At 39.2% G+C, this 21,486-nt stretch overlaps 1 protein-coding gene across 1 annotated transcript in view; it reads right to left on the bottom strand.

Annotated features, from left to right (window-relative positions):
• Positions 1 to 21,486, bottom strand: part of LOC123019332 (MDM2 binding protein) — a 34,331-nt gene that overhangs the window by 8,361 nt on the left and 4,484 nt on the right. Inside the window, exons 5-17 of the mRNA XM_044422170.1 lie at positions 19,380 to 19,438; positions 17,745 to 17,889; positions 16,914 to 17,028; positions 14,759 to 14,899; positions 13,261 to 13,355; positions 12,481 to 12,553; positions 10,956 to 11,073; positions 9,261 to 9,434; positions 8,136 to 8,246; positions 6,918 to 7,076; positions 5,052 to 5,145; positions 4,759 to 4,896; positions 4,012 to 4,107 (exon numbers count right to left, since the gene is read on the bottom strand). Coding sequence (XP_044278105.1) covers positions 4,012 to 4,107; positions 4,759 to 4,896; positions 5,052 to 5,145; positions 6,918 to 7,076; positions 8,136 to 8,246; positions 9,261 to 9,434; positions 10,956 to 11,073; positions 12,481 to 12,553; positions 13,261 to 13,355; positions 14,759 to 14,899; positions 16,914 to 17,028; positions 17,745 to 17,889; positions 19,380 to 19,438 — 1,518 coding nt within the window. The remainder of the gene's footprint in view (positions 1 to 4,011; positions 4,108 to 4,758; positions 4,897 to 5,051; positions 5,146 to 6,917; positions 7,077 to 8,135; positions 8,247 to 9,260; positions 9,435 to 10,955; positions 11,074 to 12,480; positions 12,554 to 13,260; positions 13,356 to 14,758; positions 14,900 to 16,913; positions 17,029 to 17,744; positions 17,890 to 19,379; positions 19,439 to 21,486) is intronic.

Below are 21,486 nucleotides of genomic sequence, written 5' to 3'. Positions count from 1 at the left end.
CCCCCATTGCAATACGGATGATAATACTTATCCTTACCTTATAGGTTTACTGTTAAAGATTACTACTAGATAGTTCATGTAGTAATCAGCAGTATGGACACGGTGTTATAAAAATGCTAAGCATGACCAAGGATTATCCCAGAAAGATAATTTTCATTCAAGGTGCTGTGGAAAAAAAATAGTAGCTTCCACTGCATATGGAGCGTGTGTGTGTGGGGGGGGGGGGGCGCTACGGGATCAGATCATCCAGCATCCTGTTGCCGAAAGCAGTCAAGCGAATGCCTCAAGGAAGTCTAAAAACATGCCAGGAAGGCAACAGACATCACCCTCTGCTGCTTGTTCCCTTAGCAATGGAGGGTCCATTTAGCTATTAGGCTCCAAGAGCATCACTCCTCACTCTACCAGAGAGAATAGATGGGTACTGGCTTGCCTGACAATTCAATCAACACTGATTTAGTGCATGCCTCATGGCTTCGGAACATGGGATTCCACCCCCAGCATGATTATCTGAACATCAGTACATTGCGCTTCCCCTAGGCTGTCAGGACAAATCAACTAATTTTCTACTAGAAAGATAATGCTGTCATACTTAGCCCAAAGTGGATTTCCTCCCACCCTAGAAAAAGACTTTTTAATCATTTTAAGTAATGAATTCAATTTTACCACTGGAAACAAGCTCATTATCTGATAAAATTCTTCTTGCTTATCCATTTCATGCTATTTGATTTTCCTTATTTATATTCTCAGTAGACACTGCTGCCCATTCTACAGAGCTGAAATACTAATCTATCCTATATAAAACTGTCATTCTGCTCACTCTTTTTTTGTTACATCTTCCTCTTTTTTACAATTTAGCTCTGGCTGATAATTCATGAAATGAGAAAGTAATGCAAATATCAGTTCGAGGATGAGAAGCAGCACCAAAGGGACATAAACCAGGAAATGCCAAACTACTCGGAACTATCATTGGCAGCCTTACTAATATTAGGACACTAAGGCTGCAATCCTGTGGCCTTCTGACATTGTCACAGAGGTGTGCAGGGAGAATATGATTGTTTGCATCCCCAGCTCCAAGATGCTGCAACCCTGAAGCTGAAACTCAGAAGGTCAAATCCTTATCCCAACTATCTCATGGATGGCAAGCAAAGAACAGTGCCAAGGATGCAGCTTGGCCTCAAGAGGACAAAGGGGGCATGCCAGGGAGCAGGGGTCACCACCTTGTGCCAGGTCCGATTGGCACCCCAGCCTTTTAACCTTCCCCTTCCTGGCACTAAAGCTAGCCAGACAAAAGTGGGCTTCTGGAGTAAATACTTGGGCAAAGCATGGCAGAAAATACTACCATTGTGCCTCAGTCTGTGTACCGTATGGACATAAGTTTGGGGGCTTATGTTCATCAAAGGCAGGGGGCACAGGATTGCTCTATTGGAGTGCAATCCCGTGCATGGATGGACAGAAAAATGTCCCACCACTTATCCAGCTACCATGAGCCCTCAGAATGATCTCTGTGATTCTGCTATAGATCTCATGCCCCAATTCTTCCAGGATGCCCTTCAATTTCCAGGCTATCATCTTTGCTGTGTTGCCAGTAGAACTGACATCACAGAATTCAAAATAGTGAAATATTTAATAAAGTAATGAAAATGCAGCTGCACTTAGTAAGTTACAATTATTTAATGCTTTTAAAATGCATGTGCATGTACATGCAAAATATGGCATGTGTTCAAGATACTTAAATAACCACAAGGTCTATCAGTTTTAGTGCAAGTTCAATGTGTGTCAACTGACACAGGATTGGAACAAGACATCCAGAAACCAAACTAGTGGACTTTATGTTTTAGCCACCAGAAACTGTGATTCTAATGGGCAGTTCTCAAACAAATTCAATAAATAATTAAGTAAGTTAGTGACTTGGCCTTGACATAGCTATAATTCCCTAGAACTCTTTTCAAAATTATGGATAGAAGACTTTGTGCTTAGTCAAATTCTTCTGCTTCATTTGTATTCAGCTACTGAGAAGAGCTACTATTAGCAAGAAACTAATACTGCTTCTCAGCATGCAGTTTGCATTTTCAAAACCTTCAAAGTGTTTAACAATCAATGACAACCACCAACTTAGTCCATGAAAGCTTGGAGAAGTCCTTTGAAGTTGAAACTAAACCCTCTGAAGCAGATTGCTCTACTTAACTCTTCCTGTATTTCAAACTTCAATACAAGAATCCTATGGTGACAATCTCCTTTATTCATTCACAAGACAACCTTCTCCAGGGATGCTGGTGCTATTGAAGCCCAAAGGAAAAACTGCATATTCTGAAACGACTGGGGACCTTTATGGATGTACTTTATGGATGTGTTACAGGTACAAAAGAAGAAATATCCTGGCTTTGATTTGTGAAAATTCTACCACAATCACTAAACATGTAACAAGGGTACTAATCCTGAGGTATGGCCACTTCCTTGTTATGGAGAATCATACATGCTCAGCACATTTCAGCATTTCCAGAAGGGCCTTCTATATCCAGTGCTATATGGCAGGATTGAGCAGAAGACAGACTGAGATCTACTGGCAGATCTGATTTCTAGCTCCTACTTGTTTAACAATGGCGATAACTCAATGACTCTACCTCAGCCTCAGAGAGGCAGTTGAAATAAAGAAAGCTGGGCCCAAGGCTTAATTAGGAGCGTCATTCTCTGTAGAAGGACTATGAACATTGTTCAGTTTTGAGATTCAAAACAAATTCCAGGTCTCAGAATCCTTTAACTCTAAAGGATTTTTACTGGAATCTTTTATGCCAGGTTCCAGTTGGTGGATTCCAGTAAAAAGCAAAGCAGATCACAACAAGCCAGAAGTCTGCCCACCCCTGCTAAATGGAGTAAGAGGCAGGCAGGGAGTACATCTGGTATACCATCCTCTAACAGTCCACAGCAGCCATCATGCCAAGCAGGGCACAATATAAGGTTCTTTGCCTATTACACTTGATGTGGTATAATTTTCAGAGTGTTTTCCCAGGGTGGAAATAGGACTGCCCAGTTACTTCTACAGTTTCTACCAGCAATGGTTCCCATCATTCATCTGTGTGAAGAGTCATATTTCCAAATATTTAGAGATTTAGAAGGCCATAATAAAGGTTGCCTGTGCATACCATTGCAAAATCCAAAATGTATTTATTTCAAACATTTTCATATTGTCCTTCAGATTTTGGGGTGGTGTACAACTAATTATATAGTACATAAAACTCAGTAGGGCTGCAATGCTCCTCCCTGGAATCTGGCCCTCTTCTGTCCATCGGACTTCTTCTTTTGCTCACTCAGAGAGCCAAGCCATGAGGAAGCCCACAAGTATTAGCAGAGTTCCAGTAAGCATACTTCTTCCACAGCACAAAGTTGCAAGGAAGAGTGATGCCCCTTGCACAGGATGCAGGTGTCGTGCTTGCTTGCTTCCTGGCAGGTGCCCACATGGACACCTGGTGTGCTTGCCAGGAGGTTGGACTCATGACCTCAAGAAAGTGGGCCAGAGTCCAAGGAGCTGAGACCAAGGAATCCAATGAACTCGCACCCCTAAAATGTATTCCTCACACATCCTTAACCCATAATACTATTCAAATGTCAAGAATTATGTAAGCTGCTTTGGTTCATTGTAAGGAAAAGCAGGATATAAATCTAATAAATAACAAGTAACAATGTCACAGTGAAGGTGATGTCACAATATCACAAGTATGCATGGGCATGAAAATATGAGATTATTTGAAACAATGCATTATGTTTTCATTTCAATCAGTAATTACTCCTATACAATCGTAAATTGCAATGGTATTTCTGCTTAAGCAATTTATGGGACCAAACAGAAAAGTTACATATGCAAATGTGTATAGGACCAGAGGGGGCATGTATATATCGCATTTTTTACTAGTGCTTGGTTCAAATACGTAATTAATAAGTAATTTTATAAAATTGGATTTGCACTGACTAAAGACACAGGAAATAATTCACAGCACTCACGCTGAGAGAACTTACTCAAGACCATGGTAATGGCAGCCAGTAGCTTTTTCAAACGGCAAACTTCTCAGTTTTCGAGGTGTAAGCTCTGGTGTCAAAAGAAAAGCATTGTCACTGAAAAAGAGTCAGGGTGAGGGGAGAGAAGCCCTGTTAATTTGAAGTTATTGCTTACTTACAGAAAACAAAAATACATTCCCAGAGCATGGATAGAAACAACCTGTCCCACTGTAGCCCGTTGCTAACATTACCCAGGGACAATGACATTGCAACTGATCTTATATGATGCTCCACCACTGCTCTTGTACACATGGTACACACCTTGCTGCAGGTATATGGCCGCAGGAGCAATCTGGCCAACCATGCCAGCAGGAGGAAAGCTGTTGTCAATTCAAATCTCAGCAAGACATGGTCTGACCATAGCATTAATGTTAGCACCTCCACCCCACTGCCCCCATTTTCAGGCAACTCATTTGATTGGGAACAAAGACCAAATCAAGGGTATGCTCCGCTTCATGTGTTGGGCTTCTGAGAAGAGTTAAAAGCTAGCGTTTGCAGATAAAGATGGCTCTGATGTTGCAATCAGTTTCTCTGAACCACTTGATCTGCCCCAAAACAGTCAATTAGGGGCTTGCATTATCGACATCTATATGATAACATCCTAAACAGCAAACACTTCAAGGGTGCAGGACAACAAATGCAAGTAACTAGTGTTGTCGTAGGTTATGAAACATTCCTCAGTTTGGTGCATTCAGCACAAGAGCATACCTTTTTTGAATATGTAAAGGCTGCAGATCACCAATGGGTAGCCCTTCCGGGGTGAAATGCTTCAATAGCTCTTTAGCATCAAGCAATGCCGCTGACCCCTTCTGGGCATCTTTATGGGCCAGAAGTTGTTCAGAAACTCTGACAGGAAAAATTAAAAACGTAAACGGAAAGCTCCAGACGTAAAAAAAATCACAATCCACACACACAGCTGCTGTAAGGTAGGGGGGAGGGTGAAGGCAATTCCATTGATAAAAATGGTCATATTTCTACATGTGTGCAATTGTTAATGTTACCTTGTCTTTTGCTTTATTTTTTCAAAATTTTCTAAATTCTGAAGGACATGTCTTTCTACCCACTTCAAAGGATTTGAACCTTTTAATTCCGAACCTGAAAAGGAGCAAGACCAGAAAGAAAAGTCAAAACTACTCCTCAATACACTGCAAAATTCTATGTGCACTCATGAACCATTTTGGTCCAGCTGAGAATGTGCTAATTAGCATTCCAATATGACTGATAGAGTTCTTTGTAAGAAAACTTTGCAGATTTCTAAGCTGCTCCAGTAAAAGGCTTACTTACAATTCTCTTTCTTTCTGCAACTGTAAACTAACCATCTATACCAACAGACACTTCCATAGAATATTACTATGGAAGTGGGTAGGGGTCAACAGGATGGTGTTCAATGTGGATAAGTGCAAATTCTTGCACTTAGAACATAGGAATGGGTGGCATAAGTACAGGGTAGGGGAGAAGTGGCTGAAGAGCAGCACTTGTGAAAAGGATCTTGGAGTGCTGGTTCACTACAGGCTAAACATGAGTCAGCAGTGTCAAGAGAGCTGCTGACTCACGGTCAAGAGAGCGAACGCCACCCTTGGATGCATAACCAGAAGTGTGGCTTCTAGATCAAGAGAGGTATTACTGCCACTCTATACAACTCTGGTAAACCCACAACTGGAGTATTATGTTCAGTTCTGGGCCCCACATTATAGCAAAAATAAAGCCAAGTTGGAATCAGTGCAATGAAGGGCCACAAGGATAGTGGCTGGTTTGCAGGGGACACTGTATGAGGTGGGAACTGGGCTTTTTCAGCCTGGAGAAGAGGAGACTCTGAGGGGGTCTGTTGATGTCATATAGGTACATAGGGGGGTGTCAAGCAGAGGTGGGTTGAGGTCTGTTTTCCCCTGCGGATGAGGGTAGAACACATTCCAATGGAGCAAAGCTCAGGAAACCAAGTTTCAAGTTAGATACCAGGAAGTACTTCATGAGTGTTAGGGCCCCAAGCGGTATGGAATGGGCTTCCATTGGCAGTTGAAGCCCCATCAGTGAGGTGTTTAAGGATAGGCTGGACATGCACATGGTAGGCATATCATGAATGGAGCTGGTTAGAGCTGGGAGGCCCATTCTGACTCACTCTGTTTCTAGTTCATTTTTTTAGTATTAGCAAAAAATGAACAGCCCAACCAATCAACAACTTAGGGAGATAATAGAGGCCTTCTTAATCAGAACAGCATCTTTTAAAAATTGTCTTTGTCTAGTAGAATTTGTATTAGATTTTAGGACTAAAACATTTTAAGTATTTTGTTTCTGAATGTTTATTACAAGCTGTTTTCAGCTAACTTGGGAAAGGGGATTTACATTATTAAAAGAGCAAACACTGTTAAAGCAACACAAGTTCTGTGTATGTTTAGACTGGAGTCTGGAATAAAGTCTTGCATTACACCTCTTCCTACCCTTTAACTTCAACTACCCCTTTCACCATTTAAGTCTCCTAGTGGCTGGGGGAAGGATTAACATGGCTGCATCTGTGCACCCGTTCACGAACACCATGATTTTACCTGATAACTAAGGTTGGGTAAGCCATGCTATGCACAATCTCTCCAAAGATCCATCATACATTTTTCCTCAATTTTTGGACTACTGCATTAAATTAGGGCGTGTTCAGTATGAATATTCAACCTTTTTTTAAAAACACAATCTACAGATCTAGGTGGTGAAAGAGTACCTACAGAAAGCCCACACAGGTGATTAATTTTCAAATAATGAGAAACACAGCAACAGTGCTTTGCTGGGCATACTTTTACTGATATTGTTAAGGTGAAAAAACTTTATACCAGGTAAGCATTTTCCCAAATGAAAACAATTAAGCAATTAAAGATACTCACTACAATCTGTCCCCTGGTCTTTGGTTTTGAGAGGAGTTCTCGGGGAAACACTGTTTGGGTGGTTAGCATTCCACAATGCTAAGAAGCACTCTCGTGTATGTGTCAGCAGAGTTTTCACTTCATTAGGTAACGGTTTTTGCCTTGCAGATTCCTGTCTTTCTGTAAGACAAAAGGCAAAAGCTTAATTTTGCCTTTTTGCAGTAATAAGCACCGTATCATTGACATAAAATGTAATGTAACTTTAGTAAATTGGTATTGATTAAAACTGTCATATTGGTACCAAGGAAAAAAGGCTACAGTCAGATGTGAATCACTTTTACAAAAATCCTTCATTTTAATTGCAAGCTATTACAGCATACGTTTGTCATTTCTAGCAGACTAGAAGGGAAGCACTTTCCCCATGCTTTCCTCTTCATTTAAAGTGCAATCCTGCCTGGGGTATCCAGGGAGTTGTAGGGCATTTTTTTCCTGTCAAAGCATGGATAAAAGTTTTTCTGGAATTACTATTCTAATGCTGCAGGTACGGGAAGGATTTCCCCCATAACCCACTTGAGAACTAAGTGAGCTCCTTTTCCTCGTACTTCTCCCAGAGGTATTAGATGCTTCCACGACTAGTGATGAACTGTGGGATAGCATGGGCACATAGCCCCAAACATTTCCTTGGATAACTTTATAAATTAATTTTGCTTCCGTGGATGGTACAGACTGTTGACTGCATGCTGCAACCTCCCATGGTCAGATTCAAAACTTCTAACTTGATAAGCAGAAATTAGCAGGTAAAGATTTTTCACAATATATGATCTTCAGCTGTTCATATTTATATATTAATCTACTGTTAAAGACACAGCTGAAAGGCCTGGTTGAAAAGTCAGCAACCCAATTTACTTCCAGCCGTATTCTTTACTCTGTCCTTCAATTTTATCTTTCCCTACACTTTGCAATTTAACTCTAAGCCAACCAAAAGGAGAGTTATCTGAACATACCTTAGTTCAAAACCAAATCAAAGTCAACAATCAGTTTAAAGTAGTTTAGAAAAAGCACATGCATCCTCCCAGCAAAGACTTGCCTGATATGCAATTCTAATTTTGACACTTCTGAACACTGTTTGAACTTAGTTTCTCCAACATTTATAGTGTAAAAACTGTCAATTCAAACTCCAAATTAAGATAAATTTAGTTTAGATGAGTTTACCAGCTTCCTGTTCTCTGTGTTACTCACTCAGACAGTGATTCAAAGCCAATGTTTGGACATAGGCCAGCTTCTTCTCTCTTTGCAAAATCTGTTCTCCATGGAAATGTGGGAGGGATCTAACAAACTCTTCAAATAAACCTGTGTTAATTTGGAGAGGTGGGGAGGGTAATGGTAGGAGAGACAAGATAAGCATGAAGTGATCAAATTATATTGCATTCTGAATTCTAACAATCTGAATGACACAGGAGGGAAATATTGTAGTTCAAACTCCAGTAGGAGAGTTATCATGAGCTTTTGAACAAGCTGTCACAAGAATTCAGCCCTGAGAATATTCTGTATGGTTCAATGTACATCTCTTAAAACACAAAATAAGATACCTGAAGTCTAATCTGACATGATGAAAATTTTACTTCTGCTTTCCCAAGAATAGCAACAATGATGAAAATTTTACTTCTGCTTTCCCAAGAATAGCAACAAACCAGTATTCTAAGGTAATGTGGGCAAGAGGATTTTTAACTATCATGTAGTTTTTAGTTAGATACTTATTAAGTGATAGTATTACTATCATTTGGTAATATGCTCATGTGTATTATGCATCCAGAGCAACCTCATATCTGAAAAAAAATATTTATTCTGATCCTGGGATGAGAAAAAACAATGTTTATTACCAAAACAACCGAACTGGAAGGAGGCAAAGTAAGTATGTCCTCTAACAAAGAAACAGCAAAGATACCAAGTCTACTATGTCCTTTGTAATGTTTTAGAATTTCCATTTCCTTTTAATGGAAAACATCATGAAAGGCAACAGTACTGACCTCTGTAATTAAAAAAGACCAGTCTTAAGTAGTAAATCTCAAACTTATCTCAAAGTCATTGACGACATACTCAAGAGAACAAGTCTGGACTTGGATTTCATACCCCGATCCAAGAAGTTAACAGGCAAAGCTGATCATAAACTGTATTTTTTACTCATAGACTTGATTTGTTTTCCAAAGGCTCATTGAAAATGAATAATATTTAAACTCCATATACTGAAATTTAAAAAGTTAATCTTCATTTTAAAGGAAATCACTCAATGCTCATATTCTTCTATTCAAATGAAAACCTCACACATGTTCTGCTTCACATGTTATTTTACTTCCACAAACCTACCAGCTTCTGTTTCTTCTGTCTTTATGCTCCATTTTCCAATTGTTTCTGCAAGAGTGACTGAGCCATTGATCTGACTGGCAGAATAGATCATTGTTGCTTTACATCCTCCACAGCCATTACCTTGTACTAAGAAATAATAGTTGCAGGTTTCTCCTTTCAGTTCAACTTCTGGAACTAAGGAGAACAGGATAAGTTGTAGAAACAAAGATTCAGACACACTGCTAACTTTAAAAACAATCTGTTCATATACATTAAAATCAAGATCAAATCTGAATAAATTCTAGATTTAGAGTAGCCAAAATTCCTGTGTTTTTGATAGTAAGGCAATTCAACTTATAACCCAAACACTGCACTTTTAACATTTAGCATTAGTCTCATCTATTATTTAGATTGATAAACTTAGTAGGTCATCCAGGTGCATGAATGCTTATTTGTAAAAGGATCATCATAATTCAAAACCCAGTGATATTTAACCAAAGAACAAAAAAAGTTCTTCCACCTTTTGTTTTTAATTTTAATAAATTATATTCCATCTTTCTAAAGCTCAGGACAAATAAACAGAACTTTGTTGGAAATTTAAAATACTAAAACCAGTGTAAGAGATTGGATGTTATCTGTCTGAGAAAATATATAAATAAAATAGATGGATGCTACTATTCAGACAAATACTGACTCCCCTTGCCAGGTATAGTTCCTTTTAATTGTCCATGTGAATGCATACCTCAGGATATCCAGGAATGTCTATGCAGGCAGTCCTCCTGCATGGAGATGTCTGGATGTTTTCACTTCTGCTTCTGATTAACCACAACTTGCTTGTATTGTGCAAATCCAAACTTTTGGTCAATCTTAACCACAGTTAACAATGTAGGAAACTGCCTCACACTGAGTCAGACTACTAGTCTACTTGGCTCAGTACTGATGACAATTACTAGCAAAGGCTCTCTAGGGTTTCTACATGGTAAGCTGTGGCTAATCAAAAGCTTCCAAATTGCTCCTTTGTGGTCTTAACAGAGGAGACAGTACTAGATTCATTCATGTCTCAGTAAACCACAGTTTAGCGTGACACCCAAACACACTCAATATGGGTGATTTCTTAGAAACTTTACTAAAAGAGACTGCCTTCTCCCGTATGTACCCACCCATCCATTAAGATCTGAGTCAGGGGCCATTCCCCCACAAAGTTGAGGGGGAAGGCAAGCAGAAGAGGGGCCTTTCCAGTAGTTGTGCCCCACCTCTGCAATAGGATCCCCAAAGAAGTTTGCCTGGCACCTTCATTACAAGTGTTTTGGTGCTAGGTGAAGACTGTTCTATTTCCCAGGTATTTTAGGAATTGATTTTTTTTACTGATTCATATATATATTTGTGAATTTAAAATTGATATTTTAAGCTATTATACCTTAGCCATATTGCATTGTTTCATGAAGGTATTTATTTTACTGTTGGTTTTAGTGGAAATGTATACCACCCCCACCTCCAAGAGCCCTAGTAGGATATAGGCATGGTTTATAAATTTAACTAACAAAGAAATATTTGTTTTTATTATTAGATGTTGTGAGCTGCCCCAAGGCTTCGGCAAGGGGCGGCATAGAAATGTTTTAATAAATAAATAAATAAATAAATAAATAAATAAATAAATAAATAAGTTGGAAAAACATTGAACGTGGTAAAAATGCATACACACACAACTTTACTCACCACGGATGACTTTGGGTTTCCGAGCTATATATTCTTTCCATTTTCTTGTACTCAGCTGGCTAGGTAAGGGAACCAACATGCCACTTACACTGCACGGTAATAGAAATAAAGCTCCTATCTGTAGAAAAAGAAGATACAGCTAGTTTTATATTATATATTCTAGTAAAAGAATGTAGAGTATTAGCTGTCAGCTTGATTCATCAAGGGTGCTCCAAAAAGATGTTAACTGCAGACCAGATCTAAATTAGTGAACAGTAGCTGTTCACTAATTATGAAACTCCTTCCCCACTCTAGGTTGCCAGAATACTCATCAGAAGTATTAAGATCTGCCTGTTTAAAAGCTGCCCTTTGAAACTCTGCATCAAATCAGTTTTGCATCCATATGTAGAGGTACTTTAAACTTGGTGCTGGTGGATGCACCAAATTTAAATTGACCCTGGATACGAAAGCACCTGCCTTAGCATATTGCCTTCCCACTTCAGAGATGGGACAAACGCAGTCTCACTCCTCAAAAGAAAGAAGTACATAGCTTTTTCCTACTTCCTCTTTTACTTCACTGTTTTTCGAAGTGAGATCTGCATCCAAGCAATGGAACACATAGACCAGGAGGGAAAAGGCCCTGTAAATATGCTTTAGGAGATGGATGGATGAACGGACCGACGGACGGATGGAGGTAAACCTACGTAAGTGGAAAACAAACAATGTGATCTGAATGGGGGGTGGGGGAGAGAACAGCTGTGCAGTCCTGTCCACCCTTTTCACGTTCTGGGTTTCACCAATCCTTCCTTTGCCCTCTCCGGGTTTGTGTTTCTCACAAACATTCCCCCTTTCTAGAACCACATGTGTGTCCTGACAGAAAGCTTGCTGTTTACAAATCGGTCTTTTGCTATAACAGAAAATGATGAGTCCGGAAGAATGGCTCTGTGTTTGGAGACGCAGGCCCCACTGCTGCCTTCTACGCAGGTTCTTGGGGCAGTTACCAGTCTCCCACTTCACTGATCTGCCTTCAGTCATATGGATGCTTTGTGACCAGCAGTGCCAAACACAGCAGAATTTTGTGAAGGGGAACCCTCCATGGCAATCATCTTGTTTCAGCGCACACAACACTCTTCAAACTTCTAAATAAAATCTTCAGTCCCAAAAAGAAAGGTATTAAACTATATTCAGTTTAAACAAGCCAGGATGTAAACATGGCTTATTAAGCTAGCTTGTTCATTGGACATTTAAGCTGACCCATTAAACAAATTATTTCTCAGACTCGGTGTGCTGCAAGCAAATGACTTCTCAAAAAGCCAAGGATCTGCTTTGGGGGGTGGGGGGGTGGGCAGGTAGGGAGTAGTAGTATTTAGATACCTTTCCAAGAGGCTCACTACCCAAATTGCCACTAAATTATTTGTATATAATCCAATGTGCTCATTTCTCACATGCAGAAAAACAAAAACCAGGGCACACTACACGTAAGGGATTTTTTAAAGCAAACGCAGTATTACACTGTGTTTCGTTTTACTAAAAGGCAATGATATACCTTCCCATTCAAAGAGGAAAGCTGATCCCAAAATAGCCTTGATTTCTCCTGAACCTTGTTCCTTGCCAAATTCCTACAAAAAGTGTTAAGGAGACACATCTTCACAAATTCCTGCAAAGTACAACCATTTAAATATGTGCTTCATACAGTAACATTTCAGAGTTTTTTTCAAATGCGTTCAAGCATTGGAAGCCAACATGCACTGAACGTATCTTCCCATAGAACTCTGCTTTATAGAATCAGTGTAATTTTACAAGCGTACTCTACCATCATACATGACAGAAATCTACACACAAATCTTTCATTAGTAGTATAGAAATTAATGTAATTCTACTCTACATCTAAAGAGTCTGACCCCATCTTCCAATCATCATTATCATTATTGTTATCATTATTTAGTCTATTTCTATATCACCCAATAGCCAAAGCTCAATGTTGGAGGAAATGATTTTATGAATGTGAGCAAATTCCACAGTGTTGTTTTAAAACAAACACAAGCACTTCCAGTCCATTTCAATTTTGCATCATAATTCAACTTCTGCCAAGGTGAGTTGATCTACTTCCAAATAAAGATTCGGCTGCACATGTACAATGAGCAACTGCTTCTATGGTGATTAAACTATTAGCACTAACCAAATCATTCATTAAAATGGGCAGAGCAAACTACATGTATAAGGTTTATTACTACTTCTCCAAACACTTTCTGCTTATGAAATGTTACCAATGCACAAATTCATTAGACCTAAATTAAACAAAATGCACCTTGCAGCAAAAGGATACAGCTCAAATTGATGATCTGACATTAAAGATGAAGGCAGCTGAGAGAGTAGCACAAGTTGCACAAATTTTAATGTGTGACCATAATAATGGAAAACCTGAAAATAATTAAATTGAAAAAGTTACTTTAATTCCTTTTTGCATGATCCAAAATACACAATCAGTACTTCTAAACAAAGCATCCAGCCATGATACTATGACCAGGATCCAAAACAATGACCTGCTTCACCCACAGAGATGGTTAAAAAGCTACAGTGGCTTATTAACCACACATGCTGGGTGCCAAGGGCAGCTTTTCATTATGCTCAAATGCAGCGAATATGTACAGGTGGAGTGTTAACAACCACCCAAAACACATACTCTGTTGTGAGGTAGCTCGATAGTATGTAAACCACTCCAGCCAGTTACCCTCATTAAATGTACACATAACAAGCTGCCCTTGGCAAAGGTAATAAGCTAGCAAACAAAAGGTGCTTAAAAAGTCAACACTGCTTATGAACCATCCTTATATCAAACAAACTGTTCAACTGTCTGTACACTGGAGTTTCACCTTCTACTTTCAACTCCTGCATGTATCAACCTCTCACTGATCCAAATCATAAAAGCATGCCATTATATGATTAGGACTGCCAGTGGAAAGGATAACTGGCAATTATGAACGCAATCTGCATTGGCCTGGCATTTCTTGCCCAAACCAAACCTCATTCCTTATTCCCAAGAGTAATTAAGCTTTAGTCACAATTATTTAGTTATCCCATCTCCTTCCTTCTCCTATATTTGCCTTCTTTCCTTTCTTGATTTTTCCCACTGACTATCTGCAGGTGCAAACTTCACAGGGACATGGCACCATGTACCCTGATAGGGACAACAATTTTACCAGCTTCCATTCTTTGAAAAGCCTCAACCCCCATTTTAAGCAGCCTGTCTCCTAACGTGGGATTATGTTCAATTGCTACTTTGTGCTATTGTGCCACAAATGGCAGGCAACATGAAAGACTTTTTGCCCTGAGCTGCCCTTGTCAAAAACAGATTCTTCTATCTGTTGCTAAGCAGAAGCTTTCACAAGCACCTGCAAGCAGACAGTATCATTCATTCTTCATCCCTTTCTAGCAGACCTGGGAAATTCAAAAGAGCTTTCTAGTTCCTCCTGGAGTTGAAACTCCTTTTTTCATGCTTGCTTTTTGTTGCCTTTTGACGACTATGTGATGGGTCACAATGGATGCTGGGCGTCTGCAAAATGGTTCCTTTTCTAGAATCCCATGACTGCAAATATCAGCCTTGCCTCTTTTTTTAGCATAGCAAGAAAGTAGAAGTTTCATATCATACTAAAATCGCATAGTAGATTTTAAAATGCTTTGTTTTTTCCTTTTGTCAATGGTAAGTTTTCCAATTCTCTTAAAATAAATCATCTTCTATTGTATTGCACATGACTGTGTCTAGATTTAGCAGCTACTGATCTTTAAAAAAAATAAGCAGTGCAGGTCAAAGACAATTTCTTTACCTCTGGCAAATGAATATTAGCATTCTTTGTCTGTTCAGTTTCACTGGCAGCAAAGACAGTATTAAAAAACAAGGTGCTGAGTGATCTTCTTGATGCAGTAGTTTTTATACAGAAGTCTGGAAAAGTAATTTCAGATCCAAACTGGGGAAAAAAAAGAGGTATTAAAAGAAAGTACAAAAATATGAAGGAGCTACTTTTCTTTCTCTCATTCTCTCTCTGAAGTCAGAAGTTCTAATTCAGATGAAAAATTAAACTGATGACATCACAACTAATGGAATTAAAAACAAACATAACTGGATTTTGAAATTCCTGTAAAATGTATTAAGCCCATTTTTAAAGGTAGCATAAGCCTCCTCCATGTCCATCTACATCTTCTTGCCTCCTCTCAAAAAATGGAGAAAGATGTAGACAGACAAGATTAGAATTTATTTACGGATTGCTTCATATTCCAGTATGGAGATTTTGGAGAACTGTGTAGTAAGAAGCAGTTTAAACAATAAAACAACATGTTACAAACAAAACATCAATAAAACTGCAGCTGGTTAGATCAGAAAGTCTTCCTGAAATAGAAGAGTTTCCAGGCGGCACCAGATCATTACAGTACTGGGGCCTGCCTGACTTCCAGGGACAGAAATGGAGCAACTACAGTGATGACTGTTCTCCAGGTAGACTTCAATCAGTTCATATGGGACCATCAGGGACATGCCATTTTATGACTTCAGTGACCAGGAAATTTAGTAAGGCAGAGGGCAAAACTCATATATCTTAGCTCCAAGTTGTTTATGGCTTCATGCACTATTAAAACCTTAAACTTGGCCCAGGAGTAAATATGCAGCCAGTGCAGTTTCCTCAAATGAGCTGCATTCTGAAAGGGGGCCAATTCTAACAGATGAATTGCTGCATTCTGCACTAGCTCCAGCATCCAGACCAGGCTTATGAATTCTGTTAATCTTATGAATGCTGCCATATAATTCTGATTTTACTACCCTTGCACAAATTTGGGACCACGCTTAGAATACTGTGCAATTCCACTTAGAATATCATGTTCAGTTCTGGTTATCTCTCCGGAATAAGAGCATCACTAAATTGGAAAAAATATAGAAAGGGGCAACAAAAATGATCAAGTCATCTATGAGAAGCGGTTGCAAAACCCACGACTGTTCAGCTTAGAAAAAAAAGGTAAGGAAATACATTATTATGCAGGGAGTGGAGAAACTGGAGAGGGAGAGATTTTTCACTCTCTCCCCCATAACACATAAAAACAAAGGTTCATCACATGAAGCTGATAGGAGAAAGGTTTGAAACAGACAAGAGGGAGTACTTTTTCATACAACATATACTTAAATTATGGAATTCACTGCCATGGGAAATAGTGATGGCCACCAATCTAGATTGCTTTAAAAAGGGACTGGACAGGTTAACAGAAGTAGAAACTATCTGTGGATACTACTATTACTAGCTGTGTGCTACCTCCTTCACCAGAGCTGGCATGCCTAATTACATGAGTTGCTGAGGAGCTTGAGCAGGCAGAGGTTTTGCACCCATCCTTCTCTGGGCAGCTGATCTGCCACCACGTCTACAGAATGCTAAACTAGATGGACCTTTGGTCTGATCCAGCATGGCTTTATGTTCTTATATTTCCTTCCTCCTTTAGATATGACACCCACCACCCGATCTAGACATTTCCTACTGTGAAAATATTAAAGGAAAGCACAAGAGAAGAAAATGGGAAGCAGCTTCCTTCATACATCTTTCTTTCCATCACAATTTTACATGCAGGCTTTGGGTCTATATGTTAACCTTTGAGTGATTTTAATAACTGTACCTACCCACACTGTGTTTCAGAGGTTGCCCCAAGGATCAAACATATTTTTAAGAGTAGAATGGGAAGCAGACAGAAGGAAGATGAGTGATTATTACTTTACATCCTGTCACCCAGAGGGAGCATCCAGCAAGCAGAACTCCACTTATGAGATACTCCCATCAACTGTACATTACTTCGGATTCAAATCTATGTTTAACTCAGACTAATTTCTGTAATTCACAAAATTTTGTTAAAAGCATGAAGACTCTTTATGAATGAATCCAGTGCAGATTTTTTCAGCAATTAGACACAGGATGTGCCTTATCTCTACAGGAGGTTTTATGCTGATACCTTTCGTTCCCATATCTGAATTTTTCCTCGCCACAATTCTCTTGAATCAATGACAGTTTTTAGATTTTCAGGAGCCACAACATCAGCAGAAAGATAATCCGCAATTTTTTGCCAACTACTGTAAAAATAATAAAAAAAATTAAGTTGTGAAATTTTCCCTTGGTCTTAAAAATTCAATACTTAAAAGAATGTTTGCAATACTAAATACCATCTTCCTATAATGCATTACATATCAGCTACACTGCTTTCTCTTTCATAAAGCACAGAGACTTCATCACACCTTAAAACCGTTCCTTTCCATACCTACAGCTGAAGATACACGCAAAATCACTTGTGTTATACCAGCCTCTCCTCCACCACCAAGACATACTTTAGCTTAGAAATGCTGAGCGAGTCAGGTTGCAGCATTGAAGGTAACTCAGCAATATAAAAGTACCAAAAAATGAAAAAACAGAAAAAAACCAGACCATGTTTGCTTACTTCCCACTGCAATGACACAGTACAACATTCATCACTGCTGGCGAACACTTGATGCATTTCATGTATACAATTCACATGGAAATCTAGGCTTAGAAAAACATCCACTGGAAATGCAAACATAAACATTCTAACTAAAAAGTATCTCCCTTTGCCCAAGATAATCATCTTGTGGAAGTATGCTACTTTTTGTCAACTCATTGCAGGTAAACTTGCATTTTATTTTTCAAAGCGCCTGCTGAAATAGGACACTTTTTGAGCTTCATATGAAATATTATTTTTATGTAGGAGTGACGCAACTTCCTGTTCCCAAATGAGTTCTTTAATTTGAATGATTTAGACACCAAGACTCACGTTTTACTTTCATTTGCTACAATAGTGATTTTTGCTGCATGCCATTCTCTCATATGTTTCAAGGCACCAAGAACAGGTAAGCAGTCTTTTAGTCTAGGGGCCTCTCTTTCTGAAGACTGAAATATTACATCAACCATCGCCTTTCCTGCAGAAGCAAGTTTGACAGAAATATATCATACATATATGTTATCAATCACGTGTGGTTAGTAGCAGCATCAAACGAAAAGCTGAATCTAACACTGAAAACCCCTTCTGCAGTTAACTCCCCCATTTGAATAGATGTCAAGGGCCAAATTGGAAAGATTTTGCACCCCTCCGAGAGAGGAGTCCCTCTTAGTATTAGTATTTGACAAAGTGAAGGATATAAAACAAACATATCTTCTCCATATTTCAAAGTAAACACTTCAGGGAAAAGAGGTAGCCATGAAGGACAGGAAACCTTCCTGCACTGTCCCTGACTAACAGAGATCTGCATCCTGATCTCCTAACTTATTGAAAGCTGTCAAAACCAGAGAGCCCTGTTCACCAAACAGACACCTCAGAGTAAATCCAATTCTCCATTGCTAGTCAGCAGGAGAGTGCAGCAGGCAGTAAAAGGCTATCCAAAATTAATATACTTACAGAGAGGAGAAAAAGTGGAAATGGCTATAACACCTGGTGCAAGAACTTCCTACTGAAATAAGCTTTCTGAAGATGAAAAATTGCCTGCTCTGCACTGACATGAAAGTGGAAGGATGTGCTGAAGTGCCTGCTCTAGAAATATTTTCAATGGGGCTGTTGCGTGGGGCAGTTTAACCTGCTGTCCTCTGAAAGGCCTGAGCTGCAATGCTTCTGGGCAGGAGGCAGGATGAGATTTGGCCTGGAAGACCAGAGAGGTACACTCTTTTACCCAAACACTAATGGTCACCTTTGTAACCTCCTTGCCCTTAGTTTCTTCCCCCTGTACACAAGTCTGCTCGCCTAGAGTTCTGGGTATATCCAAAGCAGATGCAGAATGAAATAAATCCATCTAGCTTGTGTTGCTTCTTTTCTCTGGGATGAAATGGACTGGGCTCCAAAACAGGAGGTACTATTTTCTAGGCACAATGAAATACAGGGTTGACTTTAGGCATGGAAGTTGAGTTCAGCACCACTAAATAAGTACGAAAACTACAGAATTCTTCCTTATCTTACAAAGTTCCAAGTTCCCCAACTATCCTGGCGTAGAAACTCAAGGATTTAAAAGGTGGCCCAGCAAGTGTTTTTATGATAATTGTGAATGAATTACAATTAGTGCTTAAGTTAACTGTGGATTGTTTAATTAACCTATAGTGTTCAGGTTTGGATGTGATACAGGAACCCCCAATTGGACTGCTCAGGCATTGTATATGTGTCTGACACCCACATTTCACCACAGTTCCACTATCAAGCTTTCTAGAAATATGGAACTACCTACCAGATCAAGTAGATTTTATATGGGTGAGATAGACAATGTGCAAGACTACTTGCATGAGATTCAGTATATCAATAGTCAGCATAATGTATAATAAACATGACTGTAACAAAAACAATATAATGAAAATGTAATTTAAAATATTAAAAATGTAAAATATTGGGGGGGAGAAAGACTTTTGATCTACAAAATGTTGAATTTACCAGGAGCAGGAAGTTTATCTGCTAACAGATGTATACCCTCTGCAGATTCTTCATAGAGACTGAAATATAACAATTAAAAATGGTTAAATTCATTATTAAATATATTACACCATTCAAATATTAGCATTTATTATTATAGGTGCCTTCTTTAGTCTTGTAAGGGATCCAGCTTAGCTAACACAGTCCTCTCCATTTTAACTTCGCAACAACTCTGTGAGGTAGTTTATGCCAAGTGAGTGGCCCAAAGTCATCTGGTGAGTTTCATTACCAACTGGGGACTAGAATCTAGAACTCCCAAGGCCAATGCCTTACTCACTGCACCATGCTGGCTATCAAGGCATTCCCTTATTTTCACACTAGGAAACATTCCTAATGAGAAACCTGCAAGTACCATTTTAGCCAATGAATTCAATACCAACCCTCTCAAATTACCAGCTAGTCTATGAGTGAATTACTCCTTCCTCTCCACTCTTGAGAAACACTATAGGAACAGAACTCCTATGGAATGAGACAACACCATTAAAATGAAATGATAGTCATTTGCTGCAGTAAGTTTAAATCTTACATGAGAAAAAATGTGCAGAATGTTTACTGAACTGTAGGATTGCCAGGTCCTAAGCTCAGAGCTGTTTAGTATCACAGTTGTATGGAGAGAGAAGGGAGCAGATGTTACTTATCATGAACACTAACAGGTGGTTGACACAGTCACACCAAGAAAACATATGTGCATTTTGCATAATCACTGCTCATAGTTCGGAAATCTCATTTCAGATTTTAGGTTATGGTTTATAAACTAATAAGATTACAAGTCTTAACTACATATTATTGGCAACAAAGCTACCCCAGTTCCTGAAAAAATAGTATAGCCATAATGTGTATAATTCACAGACAGAACAGGTGCATTTACTGCTGCTGCTGTTATTTTTGCCATAAAGCATTGTCACAGCCCTGGTGGTGCAGTGCACACTTGCTGGTTGAGGACAATGCTGATCTAGTGGCTTCTCAAGCAGACATGATAAAGGTGTTCAAAATTATGCATGGTATGCAGAAAGTAGAGAGAGAATTTTTTTCTTCCTCTTGCATAATGCCAGAACCCAGTGGGGTCTTCTGCATGAAGGTGTTTGGCAGAAGATTCAAGACAGATGAAAGAAAGACGCCTTCACACATTGCCACAGGAAGTAGTGATGGTCATCAATTTGGATGGCTTTAAAGGGGGGCTAGACAATTCATGAAGAAGAAGGGTATCAGTGAGTAATAGTCTTGCTGGCTATGTGCTGCTTCCATTATCAGAGGCAATACGCCTGCATACTCCAGTTGCTAGAGAGTTTGAACAGGGGAAGCACTTGTATCCATGCTGCTTGTGGGATCTTATGAGAGGCTTGTTTGCCACTGTCTGAACAGAATGCTGGACTGGATGGAGCACTGGGATGATCCAGCACGGCTTTTTATGTTTCCAAGGAGGATGGGGAGCTCTGCACTGGCGTTGCACTAGGATAAGAAGTGGGAAACTGCCTTTGGAAGTGTCCAGACAGTATAGGAAACCGAAATATTAATGGATTTGCCGATTTCAGTTGTTTTCATTGGGACTGAGTCCTATAAAAGCTCTCTAAAACAGAAGAGCAGTAAGCCAATAACATTCTTATGAAAGCATTCTCACAAAGTTGATTGATAATTTGCTTTTTAAATTATTACCTGCTCATAACAGCAGTCAAAAACTCAAAGCTAGTTTGAGATGATGCTTTTATTGTGCAACTAAATCACAGGATTTAACAGGAGACCCAGACAACATCATCTCTCTTATGCAGACTTCCATGTTTTCCCAATCATTCTTCCTGAACTTTTCAGGAAAAAAATTGTTGAAGCAAGACAGAACAGCTGCCCAATGCATTTTGATTGGCATTGATTGTGAAGCACCCCAATCACTGTCTAAACTACTAACTACTCTATTACTATTTTTGCCTTGCTACTAATTCAGTACTATGCATGCTCATTCAGCAGTAATCCCCGCTAAGTTCAGCAGCAGATTATTCCAGTTACGTGTTTTTACAACTGCTTTATTAGCAGAGAAAATAGTTTCTGCTTAGCATGTTAGATACTAACAGGCTCC

The sequence above is a fragment of the Varanus komodoensis genome, unplaced genomic scaffold (genome assembly GCF_004798865.1).
Source record: "Varanus komodoensis strain SLA01 unplaced genomic scaffold, ASM479886v1 scaffold12, whole genome shotgun sequence".
NCBI classification, from domain to species: domain Eukaryota; kingdom Metazoa; phylum Chordata; class Lepidosauria; order Squamata; family Varanidae; genus Varanus; species Varanus komodoensis.
This window is presented reverse-complemented; position numbering and strand designations above follow the sequence as displayed.